Source organism: Podospora anserina, chromosome 1 (genome assembly GCF_000226545.1).
Source record: "Podospora anserina S mat+ genomic DNA chromosome 1, supercontig 2".
Classification (NCBI taxonomy): Eukaryota; Fungi; Ascomycota; class Sordariomycetes; order Sordariales; family Podosporaceae; genus Podospora; species Podospora anserina.
Window position 1 is genome coordinate 902,402 of NW_001914855.1, and position 26,815 is coordinate 929,216.

A 26,815-nucleotide genomic window follows, 5' to 3' on the forward strand; every position below is an offset into this window, starting at 1 on the left:
ATGATATTCATCATCAACAACACTACATACGCCGGAAACACTCAGCAAAGCGTCCAATGACTGGGCCGAAGTGGGTTGTTTTTATGGGCTCTCGCATTACAAAAAGTGCTTGTACTCAAGCACAGAGGTGAAAGCTCGCATAGGTAGACATCCATTTCTGATGCCCTTTTTTAGCCAACAACAGCATCGTCAAACGCCATCACAGGTAGGCTGGCAAGGATCAGGTACAAACCCATTTCGTTCCCACTAAATAAAAATACACAAAACCAAGCTACCTATTCAAGCACATCATCACGTAACCCCATTCCCATTCCCATTCCCATTATTCCCCCCAAACACCTCACCATTACTCCCCCTATTATGCACCCCATTCCCCAAATCCACCACCACCTCCAACCCCCATTCACCCCCCCTATCCACAAACCGTCCCTTCACCCCCTTTAGTCCCCTCCTCCCCCGGTTTCTTACACCCCCGGTCGCCTCCTCCCCCCCAGTCTCCTTATCAGCCGCCGCCGTTATCCCCTCCCTCTCATCCTCCATGTAATCCTCCAACCGAGCCTTATCTGTCGACGAGACAGCCACCAAGCCAGCTAGTTGATCCCCTTTCAGGACGGGAACATCCCAGACGGCGGTCTGGATCATGATCCCTAGCAAAAAGATGACTGTGGCTGAGACTTGGATGATCAAAAAGGAGAGGTAGGGCCAGTGGATTGATATGACTCTGTCGCCTGTGCCTCCTGGGGTGGTTGCTGTTCCTGAGGCCAAGATGACGCGGCCGCCGGCGTTGGGGGAGGCTCGGAGGCTATTGATCTCAAAGTTAGCTTCTGTCACGTTACAAAGGGTCGCAAAACAAGCCCGCTCATTTGTCAAAGGGGTTTCTTTGGACAAGGTGGTAGGAGTGACAGAAGAAGAAATAAAAAAAATTATAAAAAAAACAAATAGATAATATAAAAAAAAGGCGGGGAGGGGGGGAGGAAGGAGGAGGAAACATACGCATTGGTTAGCCCAAGGGCGATATTACTCGTGATATTACCCACCACTTCCCTCGCATCATCATTTCCCGCAACAGAAGAAGTGGCTTCCCCTAGTACCCTCCCCGATGAACCTATCTGCCCTGGAGAGTTGGTGGAGTAATTCCCGTTGAACAAACCCAAAAGGTAACGATGAAGATAGCTTGCGTGCTCCCGGTTGACGGTATACTCCCCCTGCCTCTTCCCAACAACAACCCTTGACGTGCTGCTACTGCTCAAGGCAGAAGAGTGCACCACCTCTGTCTTTGCTACCCCTTCAGACACCTCCACACGGTAGGTATTCACGCAGAAATAGAACAAGATCTCCAAGGCGGAGGTTGACTCGTCTGAGGTGGTGTAAATTAAAAAGAGGTTGGCGATGCCAGAGGTGGTTTTCCCTGTGTCGTCGCCTGTGATGAAGCCTAATGTGTTTCGAACAGGGAGGAAGGATGCATTAACGGCAGAGGTGATGTTGAGGTTGCCGGTGGTGAGGAGGATGCCATTTGGGAGTGTGGCTCGGGGGGAGACGAGGGTGGGAGGGGAGACGTTGAGTCGGGGGGTTATATCTGCTGTTGAGGAGCAGATTGCCAAGGAAGAAAAGTCGGGGAAGGTGCACGAGCCGGTCGAGCATGTTGGTGAGAGGTGAGCAATGGGTGAGGAGGATGGTTGGAACAGAGAGCTGTGGATGGAGGTTATCTCGGCGGGTGAGAGGGCTACATCCTGTTAGCTGATAGAAACATAAAGGGGCAAGGAGCATACCATTGTAAGGCTCAGGATGGGTGTAAGCCTCGCTCCTCGGCACCGTTGCCGTCCCCCCTACCGCAATCCCACTACCGCCATCACTCAGAGGATACGTAATCGCCGCCTGGGTCAACGGCGACAGCAGAAAAGCTGTTGCTAGCAAAGCTGCAGCTGACATCCCCAGTGCCCTCCCTTTTCTCTTCAACATCAACTTGATGCCCCCTATTGGTGTCCTTCTGGCATCTTCAAACACCCCATAATCTCTGATATCCTTCTCTCCTCTTGCAAACGAGTTCCATTTCAACTGCGACAGTCCCTCTCCCAATGGCACCACCAGCGCAGCTTGTGCTATCGCCACCAAGAACCCCACGAGGGTGTTCAAGGATATCGCCATTGGCCATTCAGACAAAGACTGCCCTTCGTGGATCTTGAAAACTGCTATTGTGAGAGCAAGACAGACAAGGCTGATGAAGCAACATGTCAGCTCCACAATCCAGCAGCCCAAATACCCGAAACATCCCTGACTACCATAGCCAGTTCCATGCTGTTGCTTCTTGCGTCTCCTCTGACGATCCCAGGACCTTTGAGCTTTCAAATATTTCTTATTTATTGATGGGACATCCGGGATGGCATCCTGCCTGGGAATCTGCCCATCAATCTGGGATTCATCCTTTGGTTCCGTTCCCGGACCCGGGTTGAAATAATCGAGATCTTCATAATGCATAAAAGGCCCAGAGTTCGCATGGTTGCCCCGACCTGAAGACAACCGAGTCAGATTACTGGGACGGCTCTTTCTCTGCTGACTTTGCCTCAACCTTTCCGGAACCACATTTTGACTCGTTGTCGAACGAGAGTGATGCCGAAGGTTAGGAGTGCTATTAGTCTGCGTGGTAGATCTCCACGCCGAAGGTGGCACAGGCGTGATTTCTTCTTCTCTTGGAGGCTGCCGCTCGCTCGGAGGAGGCGTGATATTCAGCCATGAAGCCGTAACCGGAGGCCCAGACGTCGATAATGTCGGTTCTGGAGCTGGCCCATAAGAAGTCCGAATGGGACCCTTACCCGGCTGCGCCGCCCGTGCCCTCGCTTCGTTCAACTCTCGCAAGTCCCGGCTCCCTCGCCAATATTGAGAAGGTGGGAATGGCACATCCACAGGATGCGATCGAAGCGGTTGTGGAGGTGATGGTTGCGGCACAGGCGGGAGGTCCTTGTTCTGGGTGGCATAGGCGAGCCAGATTGGCGGATAGCTTTCTGTGCGTGGGACATCGGGTCGTTGTGGCACTGGAAGCTGCTGCTGCTGCTGTGACTGTTGTCTCGGCCAAGAGGGAGCTGAGAGGGATTCGTTGTACTGTTGTTGTTGTTGTTGTTGTTGTTGTTGTTGCGCCTGATGCTGCTGCTGCTGCTGCTGTTGCTGGAAGGACCCCGCATTGCCAGCTGCTTGCCAACCCGACTGTGCCGCAGCTTGGTGGTGTTGATGATGGGGAGGCGAAGAAAGACCCAAAGCTGTGCCTCCTCCACTGCCGTATACGTAGTATTGCTGCAGCTGTTCCTGATCGACGTCGTCGCTATCCCCTTGCTGGACAATATCTTCTTCCTGGTCCTCATGGATGGAACTGGCTGGGGACACAGTATGTCGCCCCCCACTGCTCACGGTCCCCACGCGCTGTGGTGATAATGGCGTTTGTGATGAAGACGCATTGGTCGGTTTCCTTGCTGGTCGAGTCTCCAAAGGCGAAACTTGTTCCTCGAGAGCTGGTCTCGGGCGCGTAGTGGCAGTATTGGTAGCCACAGTCACTGGTTGTCTACGCGTAGTCGTTGACGATGCTGATGGTACCGATATCATCTGTGGCCGTGAAGAAGGCGCTGTCGATGTCACCGGGGGATAATACGGCTCCGAAAAGACATAACCCTCTTCATCCTCGAGGTAGTATCGGTCATCGTGACACGGAGGACCTGGGGGCATATCGGGCAGCGCCTATCGTTGTCGTCGTGGATTTATCGAGAAGAAACATTTCCCGTCTTAACGAAATCCTCTCATTCCGATATATCCAACCTCAATTCCTTCCCATCGATCCAACAAACACGAAGCTGAGTGAGCGGATTTTCGTTCCTTTGCCGGTCTATCTTACCATCCGTCTCACACAGCCGACGGAGAGTGTAGGCACCGCAGAATCAGACGTGACAACAATTCGTCCCTCCTCCCTCTTGCCAAGTGCCAATTGAACCAAGAGGTGGAGAAAACAAAAACAGCGACGGGGAAGTTTGAAGAGCAAAAAAGAAGATCAAATCGAATGATGAAATGTTTGGTTTAGCCAAACAACCACTCTTACCTACCCACCCCTCTCTCCTCATGTCTGAGGTAAGCTCAGCTTGGTTTAGTACATGGGGGAGGGGTGATGATGCACGATCCGTACCTGTCCATTTCTTACATACATAGACGATCCCGGCTACATACACACACACACACACACACACACACAGAACACAAGGCCCAACAAACACACCCATTCACAAACCCACCACCCTCACAAACAGACTTTTTGATGCGTGCCTTGATTTTTCAACGTTTTATTGCCAAAGCCACCTGCACTCTCATCCGGCTTAGCTTCACTGGTCATATCTGTACCTTTTCTGCGCAATGTCGTCAATCAATCCCCCATCCCGTCTCCGTTCATCACCAAATACACCCAACTCACCAATGTCTCTGTACCCTCAGCCGTTTGATGACTGAACCGGGCTTTTCGTTTTATTATCCACCCTCACTGATTGCTCGCAGCAACAAGCAGGCCGAGGCCAGGGCCGGTGAGAATTTCAGGCCGGGTAGCTGCTGTTGCTGCTTGCCTCTTCCCAGCCTCTTCCCTCCCAATCGAGGCATAAGATGTGATATAATCCTTGGCATGACCTCGATCTCCAGAATCCGACTATTTCTATATTTCCACGAGGATCAACAAACTTGCTGGAAAGATGAAATAATTTGATCTATATGATAGAATCGACTTATATACCCGGTTAATAGAGTAGAAAAAAAAAAGGGTCCAGTCCACTCAGTCGTTGTTGTACTACGGACTTTTATGGTGGAGCCAAACCCACCACAGCACCACCCCCCCCCCCCGAGCCGGGACAAATAACATCCCAGAGAAAGCTGCTGCCTGAAGATTCAAGAAAACCTCACGTTCAAAACACTTGCACAAATCCCTATTCACGAAACAGTGTTTTTACCATCATTCCAACCCTTATGAAGCCGAAAAATGAGAAGCATTATGGTGTTTGTGAACCAAGATCGCTAGAAACCTCACAGAACCCCAAAATGAGACGAACAATTGCTGCGCCGCCGCGCGGTAGTCTCGGCACAGGTGGTCAGCTCCAAACAGAAATGCAAAAATCCCGAGCTGCCGCGGCCGCTCGATAAGATGCTGAGCTCCAATATACTCAAGCCCTCAAGCCCTCAAGCCCTCAAGCCCTCAGGCCCTCAGGCCCTCAGGCCCTTAGGTCCTCAAGTCCTCGAGAGAGAAAGGTGTCACGACCAGTCCCGGCCCGGTTACACTGCATTTTGATCCCCTCTTTTCCCTCTTTCTTCTCCGCATCTCCCCAGAGTGCCTTCCATCCCACTTCCCCACTTCCTCAATCCTGAAACTTGTGGCTTTGGCGAGCTGAGATGCAAAGAATTCACGTTCAATGCTGCAATCTACTTAAGCAACTGTTTTAATTGTTAAGTAAGTGAAGTGATGGCACCGAGCAAAGTCGCCGAACGGAAGCCGATGATGGGTGGATCCACCCGGTGCCGACCGGCCCGGCCCGGCGAACAGGTGGATCTACGTCGGACGCCGAGCCAACCGGGGTCGAGGCCGGCCCAAACAAAAACTGACAGTCTGCCTTGTCAAAAAGTATACAATCCCGATCCTGTATTTTTGGTTCATCCAAACCGAGAACAACATATTCCAGATTGTAGAAACCTGGGACCAAACCACTGGTAACATCACCCCCAAGGGCACCTTCTACCCGGCGGCACAGGCCCAATCCATCGCATCCAATATCACTCAGTCAAAAGGCAAATACCGGTAGACTTCTCTATTGTCCTAAATCATAACACTTATACATCCACCACCTCCCACCCAATACCCATCGCGCGCACGCTTCGCTCATGTTATACCCCCCTTGATGATGCCCCTTAAATTATGCCACACCCAACAACCAAGCAGCTTTTTGACCCTCTCAACATGTCCAATAAATAAAAGCCCGTACACAAAACAACGATATAAACCGCTGAACTCATCCCTCCAAAAAGAAAAAAAGAAAAAAAAAACCCTCCCTAAACGCCCTATCCCATGTGACCCCCCAGAAAACAAAACACACCAATCCAACTCCCTAGCCATGTAATCCCTGGGGTAATTCCTTATATAATAACAAGACAGAAAAATACACACCACTACTAATCCCGATACGCAGTGAATGAACCCCCAGACGTAGATTCCACATGCGTCACGCTCGACGCCTCCGACCCTGATGATGCGCTCCGTCTGAACAGCCAGTCCTAATGGCGATGTTCATGGCCGTGATCATGGCTGTGATCGTGATCCGAGTGTGAGTGAGAATGGCTGCTTTCTGGCCGTGATCCAGCTGCAGAAGTGTTGCAGCACCCCTTCCCAACACAGTCATCAACACAGTCCAGGAGGCACGCATCCTCCTCCTCTAGCTCTCCACACCTTGGCGCCGCGATAACTGTTGAGCCATCCAACCCCATATTCACCACCGATTCGTGGTCATGCCCCTCATCCAAACAGAACTCTGGTTGGATCGTAGCGCTGTGAATACCGTAGGCGTGCAAGCATTTCCTAGCCATCTTAGCCACCTCCATGTATCTCGCGCCACCAGCCTCGGAGAGAGGGAAGGCGACCTTGATATGCATCGAGGCCACGATCTTGGTATCAGAGAGCTGCCAGATATGGACGTGGTGGCAGCTGACAACCCCGGGAAGACACTGGATATCCTCCTTGACTTCTTGCAGGTCGATGTTTTCTGGCGTGGCCTGAAGAAGAACCTTGGAGGTCGCCTTGGTGAGAGGAATGGCCGATTTGAGAATGATGAGCGTGATGAATAGAGAAACCGCTGGATCAGCGTATCTCTTGCCGCTCCAGTCTGTCAACCAAATGATGAGCGCGGTCGCAATGACACCCACATTTCCAAGCGCATCTCCCAGTACGTGAAGAACCATGGCGTCCATTCCCATATCGGCGTGACTGTGGCCGTGCTTCTTTCCAGGCTTCCTTGGCTTGTTGTGATTATGCGAAATGTGAACGACCGAGTTGCGCCTAGACCGTTTCCCATGAGTATGCGCAGGTTCCGCCTCTTCCGGAATCACAGCATCTCCGCTTTGCTCAAGCAATGGCTGCTCCTCCTGAGCAGGCCCGTCAAGGAGCGCACTTTCATCCTCAGTATTACTGTCGCTGCTGGATCCATCATCGACCGGGGGTTTGGTAGCGGCGATGATCTCCTGTCGGAAACTGGCGGGGTGGATGCTGATATCGTCTATACTCAAACGGCCGTGCTGCCGGGCAGCCTGAAGACGTTTCTTGTGCCCGGAACGAGAACCTTGGCGAGAATGACTATCAGTTGAAAATCGAATGTTTCCACCCGGAGATTCAGGGATCAAAGCAGGAGGCTGCTCGTTGATGGGCGATGCCAGGTCCCGGTAGCCGGCGCGTCCCTCCTCTGCCGTGCTAACATCTGCTTCGTGTGTATGCGAGTGTCCGTCGCCATGGTCGTGGGCGTGGTCATGGTCGTGATCCCCAGGCCCATGCGAATGTCCGTGTCCACCAAGAACGACAAAGCCAACCAAGTTTGACGCCAATCCCATGCAGCCCACAACAAGGATGAGTTGAGGGTTTTCGATATCAGGTGGATCAACGAGTCGTGAAATGGCTTCGAGTACGATAGAAACGCAAAGGGCGATGAGGAAGACAGCGTTGAAGAACGCACCCAGAATTTCGGCACGAACCCACTACAGGTCAAGTCAGTCAGTTACACAAATTTCCAGAGCGGGAATGATGGCGCTGGGCGAGGCGGAACTCACTCCGTATGAGAATCTGTTGGTGGTTGCCTTTGCCGCTACAGAGACGGCCCATAGACCGACGAGCAGTGAGATGATATCGTTTAACTAGCAGATGGTTAGCGACGAGGGAAATAAGCCGGATGACGAGGCAATAGGTACCATATGAAAGGCATCTGCCATCAGCGCCAGTGACCCAACCATGAAGCCGACAGTGAGCTCCAGGACGAAGAACATGACGTCGATGACGAGCATCACCTTGATGCGCGTCGACTTCGACCACCCCATCTTGAATGTCGTTCCGAAAGAATTCCTCCAAAAATTGAGTCGGGGTTGGTGATGTGTTTCGCGCTCGATGTGTTATGCCAACAACAGTGGGATGAAAAGAGAAAACAACAAAAAGATGGGATGTGTTTTGCGATGGCGCAGGTCAGACCGAGACGTCTGGTCTTTGCGTGATCAGACTGGGCGAGAATTCGCCGCCCCTCGCTGTTGACTAAAAAGGTGTGAGATGGCTAGCGTGCCCAGCGGTCGGGTCCAGGAATAAAAAACGTTGGCCGGGGGTTGCGATTATCTTTCAGACCCCTGTCCCGCCCTGCCGGTGACCTTCCTCAAAGAGATGCTTCAGCTGAAAGTTCAGATCAGTATCCGTAGCCCCATCGCATTCGCGCGTTCAATAGTTTGGTGACACTCTTGTAGAAATACACACAAGATAGATGGCATTGATCTGATCGCAAGGAACGGCATCTTGTTGCGCTCCCTCGCTGAGGTGTGCTGGCTCGTGGCAGTGAAAGGAAGCCGGCCCTGGTGACATCAATCAGGCGCCCCGCTTGCCCTGGAATGCCCCGCTTTTTTGAATCGCCGCAGCAATTGAGAGAAAGCCGTCGGAGTTCACATTCGGCAGAGACTCGTTCCGGCAAGTTGAGGATATTAGCTACCGAATCTATTTTCTTTCTGGAATCCAACCTTATTCTCAATAAACTTTGTCCTGCCAGGAACAAGCACCGTTGGCGAACTCTAAGTTATGTGTAACGTCCCTGAATCCATCCACCGGTGCACTTGGACCCTCACCAAAACCGTTGAACCAAAACAGGCCTGTTGACTCAGCTAACCTGGTGATGCATTTACCTACGCGCCAGCGAGCTCACTTATCAGCAAGGAATGGCCAGACGTGGTGATATCAAACTACTGATACAACACCAACCCAAGACTTTCGGCGCGGGGGCTAGTACCCTTTTGAGCAGGTGACTACGCGAAGATCAACTACACTATCCTCAACTCAACCATACGCATGAACATTCGTGGACAACTACCTGCCTGTAACGTCAGGTCCTATGCCGTGGAAAAGTCAAAACTAGCGCTTTATAGGGCAACAAGTCATGCGAACTCTTGCGGGCCGCATGATCTAGAAGCTCTCAGGTTACACCACATTCAGGTGTCGAAGCCAGGAACACATACATGACAAAGGACGGTGCTTCAACACTGAACATCGATTGACCTTAGATCATGTCATCGACAACGTTATACCCAAATATTGCTCCTAGACTCGGGTGCATGGAAGGTCGAGCAATGAGTGGTACTTGGAAATGGGTGATCCAACAGACTCGTCCCTACCCACACAAAGTACACCAATTACGCAGTGTTTTATATAGGGATTTGTAACATTTTTGCAAGATTTCTCATTAAATATGCGGTTCCTACTTTCCCACAACATACCGAACACCAACGACATGGAATCCAGCCCCTACTTAAGCCTGACTTTTCAGCCACACCCCCAAGAATGCGTATGCCGCGACCACCACAATATCTACGAGTTTAACAGAAAAACACTTTCAAAAAAAGAGACATAGGATATTCGGGGTCAAAAGTTGAACAAAGCAAAACATACAACACCGAGGATTCCCCAGTGGTCACCCACCTGAGTACTGATTCGGCGTTCAGCTGTTTGACGAGGGCAGAGCGGACGGGATGCCGTATTTTCAACTGACTATGGTCGTATGCGACAGTTCTATACCAAAATCTAGTTTATATCCTAATGGGTGAGATATTGCCCATTTGTGGGTTCCATGTAAGACACCAACATGAGCGCGCCCAACCCTATACCTAGCCCAACATAACAGCAGCGACAAACAAAATAGTCGAAACCCACACAACAGGTAAAATGAGCGAGTCTTTGTCAGATCTCATATAAGATTGACTAGAGATGATTCAAGGTGAATGAATTTTGGGTCCATGGTTTGGGATCCAATAGGATTAGGCTGCCATTTGTCACGCAAGTCTCACAGGGTCGAGTGTCAGCACTGAAAAGAGATTGACTTAAGTAAGCACACGATCCTTGTGCAAAGCTGACAGTCCATCTCTTTTGCACTGTACAGTTGAGACCAGACTTACAACTTGCTTCATAGATATATCCTAATAATCATATCATGGCATGTTTCTTCCTCCCCAGTGGAATCGACGAAGGTGGGTCGAACCAGAGCCCATTCGCCCCTCCTCCCTCCAAAGCCCAACAAGCCTGTGTAAGTTGCCGAAAGCAAAAGTGAGCCTCCCTCTTAACCCCCTTCTCATGAACCAACACTGACAACACGCCCAGGAGAAAATGCGACAAAATCCTCCCCACATGCGGCCTCTGCGCCAGAATGGCCCGGCCATGCGATTACACCATCCTCGACACCATCCCACAACAGCAACCGGCCCAAGCATCATCAGAGGAGCTCGCAACCCTCCAGGCCCGGCTGTGTGAGCTAGAGAATCGTCTCAACAATGCCTCTCAATCTCAACAACCACCACCGCCACGACAACCATCACCACCTAGCATGCACATCAACCCTGAAATTCTCCCTCCTCTACCTCCCAAGCCACCCTCGCCCCTCTGGTCCCCTTCTGCTGTCCCCTCCCGCTTTCCCACCTCCTTATTCCTCGACCTGGACGCCTTCAACTGGTCCACCACCCCCATCCCCGCCCCCAATATGCCCATCCCAAGTGAAGTCCTCGACATCCTATCCAGAGGCACAACAGTCCAAGACACCGCCACCGAATACTTCCACGGCACCCACGCTTGGTTCCCCTTCATCTCCAAAAAACGCATGGAGCTCGGGCTGTCCCTCTGGGAAGCCGGTCCCGAACTTGCCTTCCTCTTTCTCGGCATGAAACTGGTAAGCACCCCAGTCAACAACGGGGTGGAGCCAGCCGGCAACCCGCTGTATACCGCAGCGAAAAGATTCTGGGCTTCGCTCGAACAAGCCGGGAGCGTGAGCCTGCAGTTTGTCCAGGGGATGGTGCTGGTGACGGTTTATGAGATGGGGCACGGGATATACCCCGCGGCGTGGATCAGTGTAGGAGTGCTGGGGAGATGGGTTGAGGTTTTAGGACTGCCGGGTTTTAGAAGAGGAGGGGTGGCGTTGGGGAGCGTGGTACGTCTTTTCAGCTGCTGTGATGATGACTCTGAAACCGATGAGGATGATGCTGACAGTACCTTCAAAAAGACAACCTGGACTGAATCCGAAGAACGCCGCCGTTTGTGGTGGGCAATCTACATTCTTGATCGCTGCATCTGCCTCGGCAACAAGAGATGTTTCTGCCTTCCGGAGCCAGACGAGTCTTTTGTCCTGCCGGTAGATGATAAAGCTTTTGTTAGTCCCCCTTCCCACTTGCTACCAAGTCACTAACCCACCCCCCGCCCCTTCAGGACGAAGGCAACCCAACCCTCTCCCCCACCAACCCCCTACCAACAACCCCGTTCACCACCCAGGCTCTCTCCCCCTTCACCCGCCTAGTCCAATCCGCCCTGCTCCTCTCCCGCACCCTAACCCACGTCCGCACCGTCATCCAATCCAACATCTCCAACCGCCCAGTCCCATTCTCCCTTCCCCTTCTCACGTCCCTCGCCACCGACCTGGTTAACTTCACCCAGGTGATCCAATCCGAACTTTCCCCCGAACCACCCTCCCCCGGGACTACCACCACCCCCTCTTCCACCTCAACCTTCCTCTCCACCACCACCACCACCGTCTCCCCTTGCTACACCATCTCCCTCCTCCCGTCTCTTTCAATAGCCCTCTCAACTCTAATCCTCCTCTTCGACACCTACTGCACCCCCGAAAACCAACACCTCGGCCCCTCCCCCCTCCCCGGCCCCGAAGCTCCCCCCCTCCAGTCCCCCTCCCACATTTCCTTTGCTCAGCAGTCTATGCAAGGGCTACGGGAGACCTCCCTCAAGATCCGCGAGCTCTCCCTCGAACTCCTCGACCTGCTCGTCCTCCCCTCCCAAGAAAAAAAACTCTCCCCTTTGTGCCTCGACAGCCTCTACGCCTCAATGGCAACACTGCACTGGTTTATGGAAAGAAAAGGCGGCAACGCCGGACGTGAGAGAGGCGCTCGAGGGATGTGCCGACGGTGCATAAGCAGGACGAGCATGCGGTGGGCGGGTGTCAGAGAGAGTACCTCCGAAATACTCAAACGGCAAGACGTCAGTTTTTGCCCATGGGCTTTCAGGGCTAGAGAGTGGCAAGTCATGTTTGACACGTGTGGACGGATCGTAATCGCCGCTGTCGTTGACAATGATGGGACCCGCATGAACAAGCAAATGTTAAAACTCCATAATAAACGTTGTGGTATACACTGGATGGATAATACATAACATAACGCCAATTCTTCTCAGTCGAACCCCAAACACCATTGGCTTGCTTGCTTGCTTTCCCATAGTCTAACAAATACCTCCCCTCAAAACTTGTAAACCTGCTCAGGGGTATACCCCAACTCCTTCAAAATCCCCTTCAACTCCCCCTGGTCCCTCGGGCTCTTCTTGTTCCCCGAAATGCTGTCCATCATCCCCGGCGGCCCGCAAACAAAAACCTTGATGTTTTCGTTCTTCGGCTCCGGCAACACAGTCTTCAGCAGCTCCTTGTTGATGAACCCCTTCGCACCAGTCCACTGCTTGGGCGGGTTGTCCAAGACATAAAACGCCCTGAACCGCTGAGGGTAGTGGTTCTCGAGCGTGGCCAGCTCGTTCTTCAACAAGATATCATCCGCGCTGACGTTGCCAAAAACCAAGGTAACCTTGGTCTTATCCTCGGGGTTGTTGAAGATGGTCCTGAGCAGCTGGTACATGGGCGTGATCCCCGTACCACCAGCCACAAGAGCAATATGCTCATGTTTGTTCGGCGACCAAGCATACTTTGGCAGCGGCCCCTTCACATCAAGCCTCTGACCGGGAGCCATATCGTGCAAATGGGTGCTCATCGGGCCATTGGGGTACTTCTTCACCAACAAATCAATATACCCCGGCGTGTCCTCGTCGCTGATTGGCGTGTACGGCCTCAAAACAGCCTTCTCGGCATCCACAGGCTTGTACTTTGTCAAAATGGCACTCGCGACAGGAAGGCCAGAGACCATGTCATCCTCGGGCAGGCGGAAACGAAGACGCTTCGAGTTGTGGTTGATGATCTCCACCTCCTCAAGCTTGAGGCTGAGGAAGCCCTGGTCGCCGCCGGTGAAGGCTTTCTTGGCCTCGACGCCCGGGATCTTCTCCGCGACGGCGGCGGAGGCGTTCTTGACCTTTTCTTGGGCCTTGTTCGCAGCGGTGGAGCCGGAGAGGAAGTAGTAGCCTGCACCGGCGAGACCGGCGGCGGCGGCGGCGCCGTAGAGGAGGGTGTTGTTGCTGCCCTTGGAGGAGGGGGAGGGGTCGGTGGCGTAGCTGCGGATTTGCTGCAGAATCAAAAAAAAATGTCAGTCAATGCGGTACAGGAGCCATGATTGCAGGATGCGAAAGAAGCTCGAAAGCTACCGCTTAGTCTGCGGTTGGTACATCCCTCGTGCTGACCCAGCGATGACGCAGTTGGGGAGAGGGAGACAGCGAACAAAAAATTAGACTCACGCGCTTGAGGGGCGCAGAGACCCGGAAGGCGGACCGACTAGCGACGAACAGACTCATTGTTGGTGGTGAGGTTGACGTTTTTTTTTTTTGTTGGAGGTGTTGGAGAAGAAGATCAAGAACTCCAAGAACGAGAACAGGACCCGGGTGTTTGTATCTCAATCGGAGTGGAGGGAGGGGGGAAAGAGACGGGAGATCTGTAAAAAAAGGTGGAGGAAATCCGACCCTCTAGGATGTTGCTTGATTAGCCGTTGTTCCTACCCAGCGACTCCGGCGATTTACGTCATCCCCTCCCCCCAAGGCCCGCTAGAAACATGCCCTGCAGCACGACTTATCAAGTTGGGTTTTTGGTGATGGAACAGGTGGGGTCTGTCTGAAAGTTGAGATGTCATCAGGAGTCTTGATGGCAGTGTTCATCTCTTGTTTTTAGAATCGAGGAATTAGGTAATTGCCAATGGCTTCAGATGGCAGGTTTGGGCATGTGTGTTTTGATCAATGTATCCTTTTCTTCAACCGCAATCCTCTATCTCTCACAAACATCAACACAACAAACACCCTCTCTGAACTATTTTATCAACCTTATGATGGCACATGTCTCACCCACCCACTCCAATGCAATTCTTTATAACGAAAGACAGCCTCACCAACACCCAGCAATGATCTCAACCATCCACACAGACAAACACATCTCACCTCCCCCACCCACCATCACAACAACGCAACACTCGGAAAACAAGACCATAGAAAGACTCAAATGGGCTCCCATCATGATCATTCAGCATTCAACATCAAAAAAAGATGACAAACGACAAAAAAAAGATAATAAACAACCACGAGAAGAAAAAATAAAACCAGTAGGGTGAAAAGCCATTTCAAAGACAATAAAACATTTCGCTCTTCCTTTTTCCAACACAACCCACCCTAGAATTTCCGCCCAGCTTTGGGGGAAAAAACAAAAGAACCAGTCCTCTCATTTTATCAAGGCTCTGGGGTTAGAGGGTAGATATTAGTAGTACATTTGTCTTGACGAGTTCAACAACACCAATTCCCTACTCCACGCTTTGCCATGCCCAATAATTTGTCCTGGTCCTGTGAGAACATTGCTGCTTCCTTCTCGTGTGTTGAAGCTACAGCCCGAAATTTCACCTCCCCTACTTTCTCGCATTATCACCTGGACGCCCTCTTTGTACTCTCCAGCTTCGCATCCGGTAGCGTTTCCAATCCTGGCTCCCCTTTCTTGGTGGTGCTTATCACGTCTTGACTTCCTCTCCTGAGAAATCCGGCCTCGTTGTGGAAGAGTAGTGTTGGCGTGTTGGCTTGAGAGCCTCCTCGCTGGCCGTGGTAGTGCACTACCTGTGGAGGTGGCTGGCCAGCTTGTGTACCCAGCAGGTGTTGTGGGTAGGGGTCTAGGTCCTTGCTGCTCGTGCTAAAGGTTGATACTACCGGCTGGTGAAACCCGTTTGTTCCGGTTGCTGTTACTGTCGACCCGGAGCCTACGGTTGTGGCAGGCGATTGTGGAAGCTGATACTCGGTTTGAGTTGGGGTTCCCGCTTCGTTTGTGGCATTGCTGGGGCTTCCGGGGCTGGTAGTATCCAGTTGCCCTGTCAAGCTCGTCATGCCACCTTCAATATCACGGAGCAGCCGAACATATTCCTCAGGGACAAGCCCACTCTCTTGTGTTCTCGGATCCTCGGCCACAAGCCAGCCTTGACCATGCCGATATGATACCCAGATGATCTGACCCTCCACGAGCGGGAGCTCGTTCTCGTTCTCGCGCTCAAAATCAAAGAGAGCCACCGCTTTGCCGTGCATTTCCTCGTCGGGAGACGTGATGGTGAATTGATAGTCCCGTGAATAGCGGGATTCGTCAACGTTGTGGTATCCTGGCGAGGAGCACGTGCTCGAGTTGTCCGAATCGTAGGCTCCCTCGTCAGCGTAGCCCCTGGGCTGCTGGTTGGCGATTTGGTATGGCTCGTTTCCATTCCCGGCGTGTCCGTTGCCAGTGTGTCCCGCCTGTCCCGGTGGATAGGTCACGTATTCGCCGCCTGGGCCGTTCGCTTCGTTCCCTTGGCTGATGTAGTACCGGTCAGCTCCGTCGGCGCTGGTGCCGACGTAGAAGCCTCTATCGCCGCCATAATGGTCCTGGCTCATGAGCTGCTCACGGCCAACCCGACTCCTGCCGTAGATGCCACCCGACGAGGTCTTGTGATGCTTCCTGTGCCGAGAACTGACGACTGGGCTCTGGAGATCCTCGTCCTCGCTCCACGGTGGGCCGTCTGCCAAATGGATAGAGGGCAGATCAGCCGGTCTGCCGTGTGAGCCCCCGCCGCCACTGCTCCAGAAGTGGCCATCCCAGCCCCGGCTGTCCCAGGCGGTTGGTGGGTCCGAGAGACGTCGCTGCTCGCTGGCGGGGGTGGTCATGCCCGAGGGCGGTCGTGATGGCTCCGGGGGCGGACCATAGTGAAGCGGGTGACCGGGCGGGTAGGCAAAGTCTCGTACGAGCGTGTAGGGCAGGCTCGAGGGGAGGAGGGGGAAGATGTGAGAGGGCGGGCGTGACCGTGAGGGTAGCGAACTCGTGGTCGAGTACTGCGACAGCCGGTTCTTGGACGCGTGCGACATTGGGCGAGGAAGTTGGCTCCTGCGAGCGGGAGGTGAGGTGATGAGTGGTGGAAGTGCGGGGTGGGCCGCGTTCGCAGTCACCGGCGACGATATGGCGGGCGGCGACGTCGCTGGAGAGTTTGCGGGCGATAGGATCGCCGTCATGGTTTCCGAAGAAAGAGACGGCGGGACGGGCGTAGAAGAATTACTGATGTCGGGCGGGTGGGGTGCGGCCCTTTGCGCGCTGGCCGCTGGCTCGATTCGCTCGAAATCGAATAGCTGCGTGGGGACCCCCCAACCAGGCCTGCTCCCTACACTAAACCAGGGGTTGATAACTGGGGTCCGCGACTCGACCGAGTCTTGACCTTGCGCCTTCGAAACGCACGGTCTGTTTACTTTTTTGTCGTTGTTTAGAGCGAGGTTGTATTGTTGAGAAGAGAATGGTGTTTGACCCTCTCTTGTGACGGGGTCCGGACGGACCCTCGTTTCTCGCGCTGGCGCTGGCGCTGGCACTGGCACTGGCGCAGAACGGGGGCGGGCGTCTTCACAGTGCAGAAAAAAAAGATCAGACGAACGAAACTCGGCGGCTCGGAGGGGTGGAGCGTTGGGGGAACCTAGAACCGGTCGTTCGCTCGAGGCTCGACTCCGGAAGGTCGGAGAAAGGGGGGGGCAATGGGTGTCTGTTCCCACGTTGAAGGGCTGTCGAGAACAGTGGTGGTAGATGAGGACGTGGAAAAGAGAGCCAAATCAATTGGCCATTCCCAGAGCAAACGTGGTGTTTGACAGACAGTCGGAAGTCAAAGATGAGGGGAACCTCCCACTACAACCCGCGAGCGGAACACAGCGCACACAACAGGCAGAGAAGCGGGCGGCTGGCCGGGTTGCTTAAGCGCGCTGCGGCCAGAATCAGAGACCAGGCCCCAGCAATTGCCAATCATTCTTCATTTTCTATTCACTATCTTTCATACTGTGTACAGATAGATGGATAGCCAGCTATGTAAGATCTGTATACTGTGTATGAACCAACTGCATGTTGGTGACAGTCGGCGAGGGGAGAGAGAGGCCCGGAATGGCTGCACCTTTCATTGGCGAGCTCTGGCATCTGGACACACAAACTCAAAGGATTGTTCTGTCATTGAGAAAGCACAGTTGTCTCCTGTCTGCATTACGAGACGCATAGGTACCTAGCCGTCGTCCCAGCACAGAAATCGTTGTCTTGTCGTCCCATCTATATATAGCTTCTGTGAGTAGCATTCCCCAAGGTCCTGGGAGGAAAGTCGAAGAAACATCCAAAAAGCTCGGTTAAATATACTGAAAAGCAGACTGATGAACGGGCCACGCGTTTCCATTCGGAAGCTGGCTCGAGACAAAGAAACATGGAGGGGGCTTGAGAGAGGGGAAAGAAGCGAAGGTACCTTGGGAACAGTACTGTGTAGCAACCTAAGGGGAAACATGTAGCGCACGGGCCACATTGTTTCAAGTCCGCATCCAGGCTGTGGGGCTCGTCATCCATCCGGCTCAAGGCGGTCAGTGGCGGCGAGACCTCGCTAGGGCCAAGACCGACTGCCGAAAACATTTCAAGGCTTCTTCCAACCGCGACTCTCCATTTCTGCATCATCAACACTGCTACCTACTCTGCCTCAACAAACAGACAGCGCCCTCATACCACTTCTCACCTCTCGTGAGGCGACAGCACCCAAATAGTAATGGGTGTTTAGCTGTGCCGGGTGCTCTCATTTCTTCAGCCTTGCTGTGTCTTTCAAAGGTAAAAATTACACGCTTCCCCTCTCCGAACATGCCCTTTGTCTTCCATGATGAACTCTTTATTGGAGCTGTCTTAGACTCGCTTTGCGGGCCATGATGATAGACTTTTTATTACGCTTTTAACTGAAATGACAAACAACACCTTGACGATCAAGTCGAAAAAATTGCATTGGCAAGACAATAAGGTAGCTAACACCTCGTGTCCAGAGTTGATTCTCAACAACCATCGATGGGAACGATCAGCAGCAGCATCAAACAAATCCGTCAGGGGTATTCAGAATGGACACCGCCAACGGTAACGCGACTACGGCTTCGGCTGCTCCCGCTGCTCCGGCCCAGCCAAACGGCCACCGGGAGGACCCAGGTGGCTTCAAACTCAAGTTTTGCACCGTATGTGCCAGTAATCAGAACAGGTAAGATACAAATGTCTGCTTTTGAAGGTGGTGCGCGGGGGAGGATTAACACAGCTCAGATCTATGGAGGGCCATTTGCGTCTGGCGTTGGCAAACTATCCAGTGATTTCTTTCGGAACCGGCTCTCTTGTCCGGCTTCCAGGTCCTACCATCACACAGCCCAATGTCTACAAGTTCAACGAGACCTCGTACGATAGTATCTACAGAGAGCTTGAGGCCAAGGACCCCCGTTTGTATCGGGCCAACGGGCTTCTTAACATGCTCGGCCGAAACCGCAACATCAAGTGGGGCCCGGAAAGATGGCAAGACTGGCAAGTAGGCATGCCCCGAGTCAAGAAAGAAACAGACAAAGGCTTCGAGGGCATGGAGGGAGGCGTCGCCGATATAGTCATTACCTGCGAAGAGCGCTGCTGGGATGCTGTGATCGATGATCTTCTTAACCGGGGCTCTCCACTCAACAGAGCTGTTCATGTTATCAACATTGATATCAAGGACAACCACGAAGAGGCCTCCGTTGGAGGCAAAGCCATGGTCGACCTTGCCGACTCCCTGAACCAGGTCGCGAAAGAAGAGCGCGAAAAGGTTGGCGCAGCGGCGTTTGATTCTGGCAGTGGTGCTGCCAGAGCCAGCTTTGATGAGCGTGTTCCCGAGGTGATTGGTGAGTGGCAGGAAAGATGGCCTAACCTTCCTGCGACTTGGACTTTGGCTTGGTTTTGATGAGCTTCACTGCATTCATCTCTTCAACACTCATATTTCATGGTTTAGCGGGCGTTGGGCGGTTGGTATTGCTTTCGGGATATGGACTTTGGGCATTGAATCAAGCAAGCGACGGATAGCAGACATCTCATGAGGCAGGCTTATGAAGCGGCGACTCCGAGACCGCTCTTTGTTTTCTCTTTCTTTTTCTTTTCTATTTCTTTTCTTGCTGTCTTTTGACGGCGATTGACACCGCCTTGCACATGATTCTCCGCCTTTTGTTTTTTTTACCGGCGCGGCTCCGTTGGTCGGACTTTTGCCGTGACCCGGGATGCAGTGATTAAAGGACCGGATCGGCCCTGTTAGGACTCCGGACCTAAGATCGAGATGAAATGAGGCGACAGGGGATGTTCCGCCGAGTTCTCAGCCCAAGAAGACGTCGACCCGCCGAAGCGCAAAAAATGACTCGGCTTCCAGAATGTCCTGATCGGAGGCATCTTTGTTCAGATGCGCAACGAAAGGTGTGATTTATTTATCCAGCGTACGGAAGATCAAACGGATGTTCCCATGGGGGCTCATGCGGATGGGCCCGAGAGTCAATGCATATGGAAATCAAGCTCAGAAAATCACACGCTATCCATGTGACCGTTACCGCAGAGAGAGCCGCAGCAAGGGGACATTTCTATTTCCCTACATAGTGTACTGCGTCCACAATACCTACGATTCTCATCGGTGGACGAAGTAGGTACGAATACAAATATTGGTGTTTTCTGGGCAGGCTTGTCCCGTGGAGATCGGCTAGCCAGGGACTGGTCTGATGGTGTCTTTGTTCTGATATGGATGGTCCTTGTCTCCGTGACCTCCCTCAGCTCGTGGTGTGCTTTGTGGGTGATGTCGTGCATGCCGGCGCCTGCCGTGGCCACGTGCGATCAAGTTCATTGGCAGAGAAAGTTGAAGCCATTCTGACCAAGACTCACAAGACTCCATCGCCGTTGAGAGAGGCCTGCGTAACCTTGGGGCCTGTGCACCTGAAGAGAACCCCCATAGCCCCCCCTGTTCTGGGCCCTCCCGCCTCCTTTCGCCAACTGTTCCTGCTGTAGCGCGCGACTAGCCATTGAGGAAATTGCAACCCCAAGTGTTCAGCAGCAGCCAACCACATCGCTGCGTACAGTTCATCCCGTCGTCAGGGGCGCCTTGACGTTCCGCCCTTTTTTCCCCATCTCACACAGACACGCGCACTGTTCTGTAATTACACTGATATCTTTGCTTTTCTATTCTTTTTTTTTCACTTCTCTTTCTGTGAAGAGATCAGTTCAGACAAGCAGACCAGGTCCCCTCCAGGTCCCCCAGCCGCAAGCAACGAGACCCAACGGCCACCGCCGCCGTAAATTCCTGCCTGTATTTCTCTAGCGGTAACACTTCCTGAACGGCCGGTTTCTTCTCATTTGGTAATTTGGCGTAATTTTGCAGACCGCAGCAGCAACCTAGAAAGAAGAAGGCCACCCCCGAGGAGGAAGCGTCGCAGTTGGCTGGGGCGTTGATGCGTTTCATGCTGTGACAACCACCTGCCGACCACCGACCACCGACCACCGACCGTTTCCCGCTACACTTGCACCGCATTCCAATACCGACGGGACCGTTGTCTCTCTTGAATCGTTCTACCGTCCCCGTTCCCCGTTGAATGTGCACGGAACACAGTACAACGACGTCCATCTTCACCTCGGCCTCTGCCGCGAACTCCCCGTCTCTCAGTGCGCGATCTGGCCCGGCGCCTGCTTGACACGATTGACGACGCCATTCCCTCCGAGCCACCCCGAAGACCATGAATGGCCTCAATGCGCCACTGTCTCCTGTCTCTGTAGGCGGTAGCGAGTGGTCTTATCCCACCAACACCGACAAAAACACATATCCAAACAACCGCGGAGACATCACCACACCACCCGACTCGGCTGGTGCTGTCAGGGCGATGAATGGGAACTTCCCACCGGGGCCCAGGAGCGTCGGCGGTCCCTCCCCGCCTCCCTCTGTCGGCCGATCCAGTGCCGGCACCAACCTATACGCAAGGAGTGAGAGTGGCAGAAGCCAAGTCGTGAGGGATGACTTGGGCGGCCATGAGATGGTGCTCGCTGAGCACTATGTCTCACTCAAGCGATTTCTGTCAGCGACTTCGCGTGACGGCAACCCGAAGCCACCACCGAACAAAGCTCGCGACAAGCTGCAGCGCCTTACTGGGGTTCAGTTTCTCGAGCTCAGTACCGACGTCTTTGACGAGCTGAAGCGACGTGAGACAACAGCTCGTAGACCCCCCAATGCTCCTCCAGGATCCGGTCCACCTGATTATCTATTACCTGAGGACAACTTCCACCCCAAGCGAAACCAAGCGCGCCAAAAACTTTCGTCATTGGGCCCTCCACGCTTCCGCGATCTGGCCACCGATGTCTTTTGCGAACTGGAGAGGAGGTTCCCACGCTTCGCGGCTGGGGATATCCCCCGTGTTGGCAGCCCAGTATCAGTACGCGGAGGTCCCATCAGCCGGTCGCAAACACCGGTAAGCGGAATGAATGGCGGGTTCCCTCCTCGGGGTCAGAGCCGTAGACGCCCTTCAGAAGCCAGCTCAATACGAAGCGGACGAGGGATGCCTACTCCTCTCGGCAGCGGCTTCCCTATCCCACCTTCTCCAGGCCTGCCGCCGAATGGCAATTATGGACAGCCGATTGCGAAGCAGTTCCAGAACAACACCATTGTGCCTAACAAGAGCACCATGGTGGAGGAGGACGATGATGCCATCAGCCCCATGAGTCCCGATCCTGCCGGATCTGATGCCTATGGCATGAACAGGTCAATAGACCGTGATAGCAAACGAAGTGCTGGCGCATCCGAGGTAGGCTCATTTTCACCCGAGGTTTTCGGGAAACAAACTAATCATGGTATGCAGACGGACAAGAAACTTCTTGAGGATTATGAGCAGCAAGTTAGGGATTTGCGTGAGAAACTGGACAGCATGGAGGATGCACTTAAGAAGAAGGATGACGACCTCATGAACGCTCTAGATGGGGAACGTTCCCGAGCCACGGCTTCTAATGCTGAGAAGAGGGAATGGGATGACGCCCGCGCCGAACTGGAGAATAAGCTTGCTCAAGTGGAGGAATTGAACGAGTCGATGAAGAGGGAGCTGGACAGGACCAGGGACGAACACGATGAGGAAATTCGCCAACTTCGAGAACAGCTTGACGAAGCTCGCGCCGGCGCCAACGCACAGTCAAACGGCATGGCTGACGAGGAATTAAAACGCGAGAACAGGGCTCTGCGTGCGGCGTTGGAGGAGCAAGAGCAGGTGACAGAGGAGGTTCGTCGTGAGGCCCAGGGGTTCCTGATGGAGATGCGCAATATTTCCCAGCAAAGCGGTGCCTCGTGGGAAAGGCAGTCGGAACTGGAGAAGACGATCGAAATGTTGGAGAAGGAGGTCCGGGACTGGAGGAATCGCTACGCCCGCGCCAAAACTCAGCTGCGGGATCTACGTGGGTCTTCGGAGGGCATTCCAATGCAACAGGACGCTGGGAAGTTTGTGCGCGAGAAGGGCTTCACGCAAGACGATGGGCTGGTCAAGGACGTCCATGTCACCAAGTTCCAGATCGCCATTGACGAGCTGTTGCAACGGGCGCGCGTGGATGACCCGGAGCGCGTGATTGACTCTATGAAGGCAGTTGTGGTAAGCGTCCGACGGATCACTAAGGATATCGACGAGTCGGCAAAGAACAACATCGAGCTTGCGCAGCAAAACCAGAAGCTCAAGGCCCGAGTATCCCCCGCAGCCAACAATCTTATTACTGCCTCCAAGTCTTTTGCTAGCTCGGCTGGAATTGCGCCAGTGACTCTCCTCGATGCTGCTGCCTCTCACCTGGTCACGGCTGTTGTTGAGCTCCTCCGAGCTGTCAAGATTCGATCTACCCCGGATGGTGAATTGGAAGATGACGATGACGACGGCACGGTTACTCCTGTTGAATCGGCCAGCTTCTTTTCGCCACGAAGCAATGGGCAGAGCCAGGCCTCCCGAGCTGAGGATTCTCTTCAGCGCCCACCACCTTTCCGCGGCCTAGGCGCCGCCGGAAGCCGAGCCAGCATGGACTCGTCTGCGTACAGCCCGGTCAACTCACCTCGTGAATCCTACACCCACGGACAGATGGCCAACGGATCCATGACAAACGGCAACGGAGGCGGCCACGGCAACCTGAACAAGGCTGTGAACGGAAACGCCAACGGCATGTACAACAACGCACGCCAACAACGCGACACTCGGGCGGAGGACCTCAAGATCTACCTCGAAGACCAGACGGCGGTGCTCGTGCAGACGATCCAGGACCTTGTGCAGCTGATACGCAACGACGCGGACATTAGCCAGGTCACGGAGGAGATCAACACGATTGTGGATGTTGTCGGCCAGGTCGTGTCCGAGACGGAGTCGACTGGTGGCAATGGTGTCGAGCTTGTCAGGCGTCTTTCTGCCTGCCGGGAGCGGCTGATGGAGGCGGGCAAGCGCGGTTTGGATCTTGCGGCTGCGGGCAACGATAGTGCCAGTCGGGAGTGGAGGATGTGGACGCAGACGTTGCCGCCGATTGCGTTTGAGATTGCGAGGGAGACGAAGGAGCTGGTGCAGAGGGTTGATCAGTTGGTGATGGATGATGGCGGGGATGCCGATGATTTTGCATGAAGGACGACAACTTGGATTATACTATTGCTCTAATGATGATGCGAGACTTGGGGGGTTTTCTGAGGAAAAGGATGGATGGATGATAGATACCTGATTCGATTCGAGACTTGGGGAGAGGAGGAAGGGGTTGAGAAACTTATTCGACATGAGCATTGCTTACGCTTCGATTTTGTTTTTCTCGAACAGAAGAACAGTTTTTGTTTATTATAGGCTTTTATAGCCTTTTTTTTTTTGCTTTGATACCCATCATAGCTGCTTGTTTTTTTTTTTCTTTGGGGAGGAGGAGGGTGTCTTTTCTTCTTCTTTGACTTTGACTGTTCAGGCTTGTTGTCTTTTTTTTTCTTCGGTTTCTTGCATCAGCCAGTTTTTATTTTATTTTCCAGAGTTTGATGGGAGAGGGGAGGGGGAAAGTTCTGTATATAGACGGGATGGATTGGTGTGGTTGGGGGGAGAAAGAGAAAAGGGGGGTCATATGTTTTTGATGATTGAGAGGGAGAGGAAGTTTTGTATTCTTGTTGTTATCATCCGTATGGGGAGCATGGATTGATTAATGGAAGATTTTAACTGAGAAGGAGTTGTGGTGGTGGTGCGTATAAATGTTTTTCTTGCTGTTTTGCTTGCTGAGTTTTGGTTTGGTTTGGTGGTGATGGGGAGGGGGAGAGGAGAGCACGGGAAGGGGGGGCAGTACTGTATGCCCAGCTGTATGCTAGTTGCTGGTTAGAGGGTGATTACAAGTAGGATTTATGTATGCTGGAGCGAGAAATAAAGATGGACTACTGCTGCACCGATTCGACTGAGGGTTGTGGTGTGTGATGTGAGTGCTTGCATCTCGATGTGTATGAAGTGACGGGTTGGGATGGAGGTTGTGCAGAGGAATGGTGTCTTTGATCAAATGGGTAGAAACGCCAGGCCGATATTCAAGTCACACGTAGGTAGGTAGACATCTCGATCAGGTCAAGATGCCGAACCCAGTTTCGATATTTCATCAGACTTTTCGGGATCGCGGCAAGTAGGGCACAAGCGCTGTGCATGGGGAATGATTTCTTGTGCCGCCGCCTGGGGCTGGACGGACGGCATTGAAGAGGTGAGCCAATAGTGGGAGGGCAAGGGGGGGGGGATTTTTGACAAATCATTTAGACTGCCTGGTTTGGTCTTGGTGGTGAGGTGCCGGGGGGCTAGGCCTCTTCTGGGGGGCGGTCACAGCCTTGTCTTGATTTTGGGTCACTTCTTCTTTCTCAGATCTCAACGGCACATAGAATTTTGATGGTATATACCTAAGGTAACTCTCAACATGTAAAAACACGAACTTGGTTTAACTATATGGTCAACACTAGGTACCCTTGGTGAGTGCAAATGATTCTCGATCGAGATGATGCCTTTGGGTTTAGCTATCATGATGTGTTGTGGTGGTCGAGTGGTTCTCAGCCCAACTTTCAGCTTGGCGCTTCAGCCGCATCCAAGGGTTCAACTGCAGGTCGTGATGGTGTCGACGAATCACCGTCTTTCCGAGTTCTTGGGCGCAGCGAGACAAGCAGAGACAAGTCAATGCACTGGGGTGGCACTTTGAACAGCTTGGTATTTGAAGTCACTACCACGAACCATGCAAGCATTGCAGCACGCCCCTCCCTATCAGCGAAAAGACAAGGGTTCAGTTTTGCTCTTTTCTTGTAGAATGGAGTTGACCGCATTTCTTGATTTGGTGACTAAATATTGGTGTAGCCTTGCGCCTTTGGGCTGGTCAGCTGGGTAAGACAAGAGTAAGGTTTACGCGTGCGGGTTGTGATGTAAAAAGCCCCCGACCCGTTCGTCAGAGGCGTTTTTTTTTCTCTTTGATTCTCATCTTTTATTTTCATTAGGTTTGCAGTCTTTTAACGACGGAAAAAACCGGCAAGTGTAAAGGACAACAAACAAGCAGGCAGACAAGATGTCGACCGCCCTCCGCAAACCCGGCCGCGAGCACTTCCCCATTTATCCCAAGGGGTTTATTGTCTTGAGGATCCTCCAGCTGGTGGTCGCGGTGATTGTTCTGGGGTTGGTGGCGTATAGTATTCACTTTTTGGCTTGGGATGGGAATGCGTTCATGTTGGCTGTGGTATGTTTCTTCACCCCCTCATCTTTATCTTCTATTTCCATCTTGTGTTATGTCGGGAGTGGGACTAACATCTTTGGGCAGGCCATCATGACAATCGTCACCTCCATCTACCACCTCGTCGCCTGGTTCGGCGCCCCAGAAGCCTTCAACTACTGGGCCGTCCTCGCACTGGACATCCTCCTCATTGTGATGTGGCTGGCTTCCTTCTCAGTCGTGGCGGCGCATATCGCTCCTTGGATGCAGTATTATGGTAGTTACCTCTATCTTACCTCGACATACGAGCAGGCTTGGTGGACTGGGTTGGCGGCTGCTAGTGGGATGGGTGGGCTTAACTTGTCAGTCTTTTTTTCTAACCCCCCGCCATGGTTTGTATGCTAATGGAAACAGTGCCCTTCATGTTATTTCGTTGATCATCCACTCGATCAGACTCCATAGACACCGCAAGGAAGGCGGGCACTCCCAGGCGGGTGTGCCTTTTGGTCCTAAGCCTACTGTTGGAACGGTGCAAGTTCCTCAGGGGCAGCAGCAACAGCAGCAGCAGCAGCCGGTGGTGTACCAGCAGGTTCCTCAGCAGCAGTTCCAGCAGCAGTTCCAGCAGCAGCCGCCTGTTTATCAGCAACCGCAGCAGCAGGTTTATCAGCAGCAACCGGCGACTCGGGAGAAACAAGTGTGTTCTCCGCAGCCTCAGCAGCCTGTGCCGGTGCCACAGGGGCAGTTTTATCAGCAGCAGTGAGGGTTTGCAATGTGAATGACAGGCTGATGATGTGATGGATTGGAGTTGAGTTAGAGGCAAGGTGTTGGTGTTTGGTTCCTTGTGTGGCAGGGTAATGTTGATTGATGATGGATACTTAATGATGGATATCACGATGTATGGGTAT

At 53.0% G+C, this 26,815-nt stretch overlaps 8 protein-coding genes across 8 annotated transcripts, besides 1 other annotated feature; 4 read left to right on the forward strand and 4 right to left on the reverse strand.

The window, feature by feature from the left end:
• Positions 1–291: 291 nt before the first annotated feature.
• PODANS_1_11590 (uncharacterized protein) lies at positions 292–3,711 on the reverse strand (the record flags this gene model as incomplete). The annotated part of the gene is made up of 3 exons (XM_001908789.1): positions 292–802; positions 994–1,723; positions 1,770–3,711. 3 exons carry the CDS (start codon positions 3,709–3,711, stop codon positions 292–294), a joined length of 3,183 nt encoding a protein of 1,060 aa, XP_001908824.1.
• Positions 3,712–6,279: 2,568 nt separating this feature from the next.
• On the reverse strand, positions 6,280–8,082 carry PODANS_1_11600 (uncharacterized protein; the record flags this gene model as incomplete). Its single annotated transcript, XM_001908790.1, has 3 exons — positions 6,280–7,746; positions 7,819–7,902; positions 7,957–8,082. The coding sequence occupies 3 exons, from the start codon at positions 8,080–8,082 to the stop codon at positions 6,280–6,282; spliced, it is 1,677 nt and encodes a 558-aa protein (XP_001908825.1).
• A 1,590-nt stretch (positions 8,083–9,672) lies between these two features.
• Positions 9,673–9,794: a sequence feature (rRNA 5S).
• Positions 9,795–10,388: 594 nt separating this feature from the next.
• Positions 10,389–11,462, forward strand: PODANS_1_11610 (uncharacterized protein; the record flags this gene model as incomplete). Its single annotated transcript, XM_001908791.1, has 1 exon — positions 10,389–11,462. A coding segment is annotated over one exon (1,074 nt), but the record flags the coding sequence as incomplete, so codon positions are not given.
• A 1,054-nt stretch (positions 11,463–12,516) lies between these two features.
• Positions 12,517–13,726, reverse strand: PODANS_1_11620 (uncharacterized protein; the record flags this gene model as incomplete). The annotated part of the gene is made up of 2 exons (XM_001908792.1): positions 12,517–13,500; positions 13,670–13,726. The coding sequence occupies 2 exons, from the start codon at positions 13,724–13,726 to the stop codon at positions 12,517–12,519; spliced, it is 1,041 nt and encodes a 346-aa protein (XP_001908827.1).
• Positions 13,727–14,833: 1,107 nt separating this feature from the next.
• Positions 14,834–16,429, reverse strand: PODANS_1_11630 (uncharacterized protein; the record flags this gene model as incomplete). Its single annotated transcript, XM_001908793.1, has 1 exon — positions 14,834–16,429. The coding sequence occupies one exon, from the start codon at positions 16,427–16,429 to the stop codon at positions 14,834–14,836; it is 1,596 nt and encodes a 531-aa protein (XP_001908828.1).
• Positions 16,430–18,373: 1,944 nt separating this feature from the next.
• On the forward strand, positions 18,374–19,158 carry PODANS_1_11640 (uncharacterized protein; the record flags this gene model as incomplete). The annotated part of the gene is made up of 2 exons (XM_001908794.1): positions 18,374–18,428; positions 18,545–19,158. Coding segments are annotated over 2 exons (669 nt in total), but the record flags the coding sequence as incomplete, so codon positions are not given.
• Positions 19,159–20,959: 1,801 nt separating this feature from the next.
• PODANS_1_11650 (uncharacterized protein) lies at positions 20,960–23,845 on the forward strand (the record flags this gene model as incomplete). Its single annotated transcript, XM_001908795.1, has 1 exon — positions 20,960–23,845. One exon carries the CDS (start codon positions 20,960–20,962, stop codon positions 23,843–23,845), a length of 2,886 nt encoding a protein of 961 aa, XP_001908830.1.
• A 1,924-nt stretch (positions 23,846–25,769) lies between these two features.
• On the forward strand, positions 25,770–26,670 carry PODANS_1_11660 (uncharacterized protein; the record flags this gene model as incomplete). Its single annotated transcript, XM_001908796.1, has 3 exons — positions 25,770–25,937; positions 26,019–26,272; positions 26,325–26,670. The coding sequence occupies 3 exons, from the start codon at positions 25,770–25,772 to the stop codon at positions 26,668–26,670; spliced, it is 768 nt and encodes a 255-aa protein (XP_001908831.1).
• Between the last annotated feature and the right edge of the window lie 145 nt (positions 26,671–26,815).